Genomic DNA, 7621 nt, shown 5'->3' on the forward strand with positions numbered 1-7621 from the left:
TTGTCTGATATTCACGTTGATGGGTTGTTTCCGCTGTTAATATTGTCAGTGCGGGTTTTGTCTTAGAATGGCGTTACTTGTTTGTTTCCGCTGTTGATAATGTCAGTGTGGGTTTTGTCTAAGAATAGCGTTACTGGTTTGTTTCTGCTGTCGATATTGTCAGTGCGGGTTTTGTCTGAGATTGACGTTACTGGTTTGTTTCCGCTGTTGATAATGTCAGTGTGGGTTTTGTCTAAGAATAGCGTTACTGGTCTGTTTCTGCTGTCGATATTGTCAGTGCGGGGTTTGTCTTAGAATGGCGTTACTTGTTTGTTTCCGCTGTTGATAATGTCAGTGTGGGTTTTGTCTGAAATTCACGTTACTGGTTTATTTCTCCTGTTGATAATGTCAGTGTGACTTTTGTCTGAGATTCACGTTACATGTTTGTTTCTGCTGGTGATATTGTCAGTGCAGGTTTTGTCAGAGATTCGCGTTACTGGTTTGTTTCCGCTGTTGATATTGTCAGTGCGGGTTTTGTCTGAGATTGACGTTACTGGTTTGTTTCCGCTGTTAATATTGTCAGTGCGGGGTTGTCTTAGAAAAGCGTTACTTGTTTGTTTCCGCTGTTGATAATGTCAGTGTGGGTTTTGTCTGAGATTCACGTTACTACTTTGTTTCCGCTGTTGATATTGTCAGTGTGACTTTTGTCTGAGATTCGCGTTACTGGTTTGTTTCCGCTGTTGATATTGTCAGTGCGGGTTTTGTCTGAGATGGACGTTCCTGGTTTGTTTCCGCTGTTAATATTGTCAGTGCGGGGGTGTCTTAGAAAAGCGTTACTTGTTTGTTTCCGCTGTTGATAATGTCAGTGTGGGTTTTGTCTGAGATTCACGTTACTGGTTTGTTTCCGCTGTTGATAATGTCAGTGTGGTTTTTGTCTGAGATTCGCGTAACTTGTTTGTTTCCGCTGTTTATATTGTTAGTCTGATGGTGTGAAATAGAGGATATTTTCAGTTATACCAGTTCTAAAAACATATTGTTTCTTTTCTGTCTGGTTATTTCTAACGGTTCGTCTGCATAGTCACTTATCATTTTATCAGCATGGGTTTGATTCAAGTTAGTAGTGCGTGACTCTTATCACTAAATAATGTATCAGACCAAAAAGGTATAGTAGCACGTACCTTTTCACATGATATCCAGATAAAAAACATTTATTGATCTTACTCACTGAGGCTCTTCAAATGTATATCATCTGTTTGCAAATACAGTAATAATTTGTGCATTACAAAGAATCGTATTCAGCTTTTCATGTGTTAGGGTCTATACGCTGCTTTATGCCAAGTTCGTTCTGTCTATTACCTGTGTTTGATTAAACCTTCTCGTGATAAATATCCATTAATCCACTAATACCAAATTTCCGTTATCAGTGCAATGTCCATCCGTTTTGATTTAACAGTCACACCCCGTTTTGTTTTATTTGACATCGATCTTTTGTCTTTTATTCCACGCTCCTACCTATATTTATCATAGACTTACATACACATACAATCGTAGATATACTATTGTCTTTACCTGCTCTATAGAATCTCTAATGTACATAGTTAGAATTGTAAGAACTGATGTCCGAGGAAAGTGCTAAAGAGCAAACTTGCGCCCCTTCATCATCGTTCAAGAGGGTCATTCGGTAACTGGTGGCACGGTTTATGTTGTGAATTCTCAATTTAGTCATTTACTATTAATAAATCAATGTCATGGTTTGTTGAGGGTTATATTTCAGCCAGCCAGCCAAATCTCATTGTATGCCATCCATCCAAACTAATTCTAAGAACCTTCTGTTAGGATACAAGTTGCTATTTCACAAATCATTGATATGAATGTCTTGCACATAAAAAAGTGTTTGAACTAAACATTTCGTTTATGAAGGAAATATTACTGATTTAATTAGCATTTGGATATATTCATGTTCGTTTTCAAATCTAAACCTATTTCCACATATCAAATGTTACTAATATATAAACTCGCGTAATTACTATCGAATATTACGATTGTAAGACGTTTGTAAAGTGTTCTATAAATACCAATCGATCAATTTAAAATCAAAGACACGAGAACATTCAGTTATTTATTGAATGCCGTATCTTCAAAAAACCTATGCCATTACTTTTGTTACTTTAGGCAAGTAATCTGAATGATTGACATACGGATTGGTGTTTTTTTTAACACTATATTTCGATAATCTAACAACCGATAGGCCCATATTTTCGATACGATACCTTCATACCACTATTCTAAAATCAACTATTTCAAAGTATGTTTAACTAGAATTTTTTCATTTGACAATGGCAAATGCATTTCATTTGCTACACATTTGGAAAATTTCTTGGCACAACATTTGATAATTAAAGGTTGAAACATTTTTAGGGTTTCGTTTTAGCATCGAAATTATTTCCAACTTCATTTTATTTTAAAGAACTTCCTACTGCAAAAAAAAAAAAGCTATTGTGTACTACAAGAAATTGTCATATCTATTTTAACATTGCCAAAAAACTTTATATACCACAAAAACGTTTACTACTATATTGAGCAGGTCAGATTGTTCAAGACATGAATATAGCCCTACCCAATTCAGTGTTTGTTAGATAGGTGTACAAGCTATATGTCCAAATGTATATTTTTTGGACTAAGTGAATTCATGAAGGTTTAAATGCTACTTCACATTATCTGTATACACTTAATCACAGGGGCATGGTCTTCAGACAATGACGGATGGGTACTGGTGTTTAAAGGGGTGACTGGCGGTAAGTATATCAAACGTTTGACTATGGTATATTAACAGTGAGATAAGTCAAATAAAATTCTAGTCTGTTTGAGATGTGTTACATAATTTTAGACGATATAACCTGAATAGTGGGAAGACCAGAGCAAGCTAGACCCATTTGTATTCAAGTATTAGAAGAGAAATTCCACGCCTTTCATGAAAAATAGCAATAGGGAAAACACGTCTATTCATGAAGAAGTATTCAGCTTTTTCTGATGGATGATTGGATGGCCGAACGTGCACCACTTTGGGGGAAATTCAGACAGGCATGACGTCATAAAGCATTCAACGTAAGATTTTCCCGCCAACTTCTTGACTTCTTATGTGTTGCATGAGTTAAACTTGCCCCGGCATCATGTTCCGAATTGATATTTAAATAAATGCGTTTAGTATGACAATATGAAAGTCCCTAAAGAGAAGTGAAGTCATGGTTTTCTTTCTTTCCTCCAAAAAATTACTTTCTCCTTTTAAGTAATTTTATAATTAAGTTTCCTCGTTATCTTTTATAACCGTGAATGGGAGTGAATATTTTTTGAATGTCCCGCCCAGCAAAATAAACTACTTCGTTTCTCATAGTTGTAAATGTTTGCTCAAAACCAAAAATATCAGGGAAAGCCGGACTTACCTCGAGGCTGAACTTGCCCCAGTCTCCCCTATTGTAATCATCTAAGTGTGATGAGTATATATAGGTTCCCTAAAGAATCGTGCTTGGTCATGTTTATCTGACTAAAGTTAGTAGCTTGAAGTTGTGTAAAGAGACACGAGGTTTACCGACATTATTTACGGTCGCCATTTTTACCTCATTTGAAAATATTTCATATTTTAGTGCAATATGGATGTCTGAAGTTTTTTGGTTTTGTTCATTTTTTAACCTTGGTGTTCGTTTTCAGCACCAAAGGTTTCACTTTGAGGTCATGCAATTATTTCGATTACATGATGGATTTTTGGCGATTAAGCAGAATACGATTATCTTTCCTAAATGCCTGGTCCTATTCTCCTTGTACCCTTTCAATGATATCTATAATCAATGTTAGCAAAACTTTGATACAAAAAAATGAAATAATATTGCTAATAGTACTTGTTAACAGCCAATATATATGGTAATTGATCGTTTCGATTTTTAAAAACAATATTTGTTTCCAGGATCAACAAGTATTTACGATTTATTTCTGGGCAATACAACGTTCAACAGTTATGTGGTGGAAGCGCAAATCCTTAACAATACATTCAGAGACCATTACAAGTCGGACATCATCAATTACTGGGACGACATGAACATAACAAAGGTAAGAGTAAACAAGGAATAAATGGCTTAGACTCATGTAGGAAATGACAACAACAACGCAAAAAGCCTCTAAGGATGATGTTTTGTCTCCTTTCTATTATCTGTTCTGTTATTACAAACAAATGTCAACTTAATAATGAAGAACGAGTAAAAAATTGATCAAATGAAATAAAGAATGCATTTACATCAATTGTGTTCACTGACGCTGAAATACCGAATAGTCATACCCGTCTTCAGGGAAACAATCAATGCAATAATATATATGTGATATAACGTTTCAAAACAAGGTTCAGTCAACTCCTACCAAATAAGTTATGCTCGACTGCGATCGTTATAAATCCTCTCTTGCATAGAAAATGTAGGTATGCCTTGTGCAGAAGAATCTTTAAACATATTTATTACATTTTGAAATCTCATGAGAAATATTCCGATAAACAACACAGGTTTCTCCGTCACAATTACAAGATAGTACAGAAGATCAAGTTTAAGCGCAATTGTTGTCTGCTATGTTCACTTGGGATTGGTGGCGCAAAGAGGCTCCGAATAAACATAGCTGGGGAAACTCGAGTGCGTGAGGCTTACCCGATTTTTTATTTCCCTGCGAGCAGTATGATCCAATCATACAATTTGTTATATAAATAAAGAATAATGATACGTTTGACAATGTATTTGTTATTTCGTGTTTTATTTATAGGTGAAAGTCGGTGTTTACGTCGGTCACAAACAGAAGGCATTCCTTGAATTTGATGCGCAAGGTTGCGATAAATCAACCTGGTTTGACAGAACCAAGCTCATCAATTCTTCCTACACTGATCTGTTGGAACCAAGCACACCTATAAACTACTTCTCAATGGCAGGGTAAAGTACCAAGTATATAAGGGTTCTGTGTAACAGGCAATATCAAGCTATAACTAGAATTCAATGTTTCATTTTTCGATCGACTCTTTCAGGGTTTGACTGTATTCTTGTAACGTTTTCAATATGTCTTATCAACATTTAGTTTGATTGTGAAGGTGTTGAAATTTGTATCCAAAGCCATTCTGTGTGTCTTTACATCCAGTAGATTTAAAAGTGTGAAATGCCATGCAGATCTCCAATGATATACATGCGATGGTATCAGACTTATCAGTGAGTGTAAACGTCATGACAATCTCCACTGATAGAGATACGATGGTATCAGACTTATCCCTGAGTGTAAACGTCATGACGGTCTCCTCTGATAGATATACTGTGGGATCAGACTTATCAGTGAGTGTAAATGTCATGACGGACTCTACTGATAGATTTACGATGATATCAGACGTATCAGTGAGTGTAAATGTCATGACGGTTTCACTGATAGCGATACGATGATATCAGACTTATCAGTGAGTGTAAATGTCATGACGGTCTCCTCTGATAGATATGCTGTGGGATCAGACGTATCAGTGAGTGTAAACGTCCTGACGGTCTCCACTGATAGCGATACGATAGTATTAGACTTATCAGTGAGTGTTAACGTTATGACTATCCAAAGCCATTCTGTGTGTCTTTACATCCAGTAGATTTAAAAGTGTGAAATGCCATGCAGATCTCCAATGATATACATGCGATGGTATCAGACTTATCAGTGCGGGTAAATGTCATGACGGTCTACACTGATGGATATACTGTGGGATCAGACTTATAAGTGAGTGTAAATGTCATGGCGGTCTCCACTGATAGCGATACGATGATATCAGACTTATCAGTGAGGGTAAATGTCATGACGGGCTCCACTGATAGATAAACTGTGGTATCAGGCGTGTCAGTGAGTGTAAACGTCATGGCGGTCTCCACTGATAGCGATACGATAGTATTAGACTTATCAGTGAGTGTTAATGTTATGACGGTCTCCACTGATACTGTGGTATCAGACGTGCCAGTGAGTGTAAACGTCATGACAATCTCCACTGATAGAGATACGATAGTATCAGACTTACCAGTGAGTGTAAACGTCATGAGAGTGTAAATGTCATGACGGGCTCCACTGATAGATAAACTGTGGTATCAGACTTGTCAGTGCGTGTAAATGTCATTACGGTCTCCACTGATAGATAAACTGTGGTATCAGGCGTGTCAGTGAGTGTAAACGCCATGACGGTCTCCACTGATATAGATACGATGTTAGCACCAATGATATACATGCGATGGTATCAGACTTATCCCTGAGTGTAAACGTCATGACGGTCTCCTCTGATAGATATACTGTGGAATCAGACTTATCAGTGAGTTTAAATATCATGACGGTCTCCACTGAGAGATAAACTGTGGTATCAGGCGTGTCAGCGAGTGTAAACGTCATGACGATCTCCACTGATAGCGATACGTTTACATCCAGTAGATTTAAAAGTGTGAAATGCCATGCAGATCTCCAATGATATACATGCGATGGTATCAGACTTATCCCTGAGTGTAAACGTCATGACAATCTCCACTGATAGAGATACGATAGTATCAGACTTACCATTGAGTGTAAACGTCATGACAATCTCCACTGATAGAGATACGATAGTATCAGACTAATCAGTGAGTGTTAACGTTATGACTATCCAAAGCCATTCTGTGTGTCTTTACATCCAGTAGATTTAAAAGTGTGAAATGCCATGCAGATCTCCAATGATATACATGCGATGGTATCAGACTTATCCCTGAGTGTAAACGTCATGACAATCTCCACTGATAGAGATACGATAGTATAGACTTATCAGTGAGTGTTAACGTTATGACGGTCTGCACTGAGAGAGATACGATGGTATCAGACTCTGATAGCGATACGATGATATCAGACTTATCAGTGAGGGTAAATGTCATGACGGGCTCCACTGATACCGATACGATAGTATCAGACTAATCAGTGAGTGTTAACGTTATGACGGGCTCCACTGATAGAGATACGATAGTATAGTGTAAATGTCATGACGGTCTCCACTGATAGAGATACGATGGTATCAGACTTATCAGTGCGTGTAAATGTCATGACGGTCTCCACTGATAGATAAACTGTGGTATCAGACGTGTCAGTGAGTGTAAATGTTATGACGGTCTCCACTGATAGATTCATGACGGTCTCCACTGACAGAGATACGATGGTACCAGCCGTGTCAGTAAGTTTAAACCTCATGACGGTCTCCACTGATATAGATAGAGATACGATAGTATCAGAATTACGATGATATCAGACGTATCAGTGAGTGTAAACGTCCTGACGGTCTCCACTGATAGGGATACGATGGTATCAGACTTATCAGCGAGTGTAAATGTCATGACGGTCTCCACTGATAGAGATACGATGGTACCAGACGTGTCAGTAAGTTTAAACGTCATGACGGTCTCCACTGATAGAGATAGAGATACGATAGTATCAGACTGATCAGTGAGTGTAAATGTCATGACTGTGTCCACTGATAGAGATACGATAGTATCAGACTTATCAGTGAGTGTAAACGTCATGACGGTCTCCACTGATAGAGAAACGATGGTATCAGACGTGTTTGAGGGTGTAAATGTCATGAAGGTTTCAC

General features: G+C 37.6%; 1 protein-coding gene across 1 annotated transcript in view; it reads left to right on the forward strand.

Moving 5' to 3' along the window:
• Positions 1–2680: 2680 nt before the first annotated feature.
• LOC110462289 overlaps positions 2681–7621 on the forward strand; it is a 15765-nt gene continuing 10824 nt past the window's right edge. Inside the window, exons 1-3 of the mRNA XM_021516202.1 lie at positions 2681–2774; positions 3938–4080; positions 4774–4937. Coding sequence (XP_021371877.1) covers positions 2681–2774; positions 3938–4080; positions 4774–4937 — 401 coding nt within the window. The remainder of the gene's footprint in view (positions 2775–3937; positions 4081–4773; positions 4938–7621) is intronic.

The sequence above is a fragment of the Mizuhopecten yessoensis genome, unplaced genomic scaffold, assembly GCF_002113885.1.
Source record: "Mizuhopecten yessoensis strain PY_sf001 unplaced genomic scaffold, ASM211388v2 scaffold10771, whole genome shotgun sequence".
Taxonomy (NCBI): domain Eukaryota; kingdom Metazoa; phylum Mollusca; class Bivalvia; order Pectinida; family Pectinidae; genus Mizuhopecten; species Mizuhopecten yessoensis.